At 54.9% G+C, this 895-nt stretch overlaps 1 protein-coding gene across 1 annotated transcript; it reads left to right on the top strand.

The window, feature by feature from the left end:
- Positions 1-8: 8 nt before the first annotated feature.
- On the top strand, positions 9-881 carry LOC144219035 (ATP-dependent RNA helicase DDX19A-like; the record flags this gene model as incomplete). Its single annotated transcript, XM_077749024.1, has 2 exons — positions 9-190; positions 539-881. Coding segments are annotated over 2 exons (525 nt in total), but the record flags the coding sequence as incomplete, so codon positions are not given.
- Between the last annotated feature and the right edge of the window lie 14 nt (positions 882-895).

Here is an 895-nt window from a genome sequence, read left to right as displayed (position 1 = left end):
TTGTCTCCACAGTGGAAAGAGGTCAGAAGATCAGTGAACACATTGTCATTGGCACCCCTGGGACTGTTCTGGACTGGTGCGCCAAGCTCAAGTTCATAGACCCTAAGAAGATCAAGGTGTTTGTTCTGGATGAGGCTGACGTGATGATAGCTACTCAGGGCCACCAAGACCAGAGCATCCGCATCCAGAGGTAGGAATTCTTGAGCCAAGAGGAACGCTTCAGCCTCCTGATCTGCAGCATCTTCTCCTTTTACTTCAAACACTTCTTCTTGCTCCTTTACTCTAGTACTTCCAGAAGCCTTTGTTTGATGGGCCATTTGCTCATGAGCGCTGACCACGGGTTGAGGAAGGAGTCTCGGGGAATCGAACACCAGCCCCGTCCCTGCCCCATGGCTGCTCTTGCCTCCTCCCTGCTCTTCTCCTCCCCCACTTAGCCTCTTTCCCAGGCGTGGAGAGCATCCAGGCCCGGGGCGGCTGTCTCTGTTCCTTCCAGGGAAAGACTCGGGGTCATGCCACATGCCTGGGTCTTCCCTTGCAGGATGCTGCCCAGGAACTGCCAGATGCTGCTTTTCTCTGCCACCTTTGAAGACTCTGTGTGGAAATTTGCCCAGAAAGTGGTCCCAGACCCAAACATTATCAAACTGAAGCGCGAGGAGGAGACCTTGGACACCATCAAGCAGTATTATGTCCTGTGCAATAACAGAGATGAGAAGTTCCAGGCCTTGTGTAACCTGTATGGGGCCATCACCATTGCTCAGGCCATGATCTTCTGCCATGTGAGTAGCAGTGGCAGCAGCAGGCCTGCGGGGGGAGGAGCTCCACTGGAGGGGTGTGTGGCCCTCCCTCTCAGCCCGCTCCACCTCAGTGCTGAGGAGGACTGGGTGTCCTTGTGACC

The sequence above is a fragment of the Crocuta crocuta genome, unplaced genomic scaffold (genome assembly GCF_008692635.1).
Source record: "Crocuta crocuta isolate KB4526 unplaced genomic scaffold, BGI_CrCroc_1.0 C28181584, whole genome shotgun sequence".
Classification (NCBI taxonomy): domain Eukaryota; kingdom Metazoa; phylum Chordata; class Mammalia; order Carnivora; family Hyaenidae; genus Crocuta; species Crocuta crocuta.
This window is presented reverse-complemented; position numbering and strand designations above follow the sequence as displayed.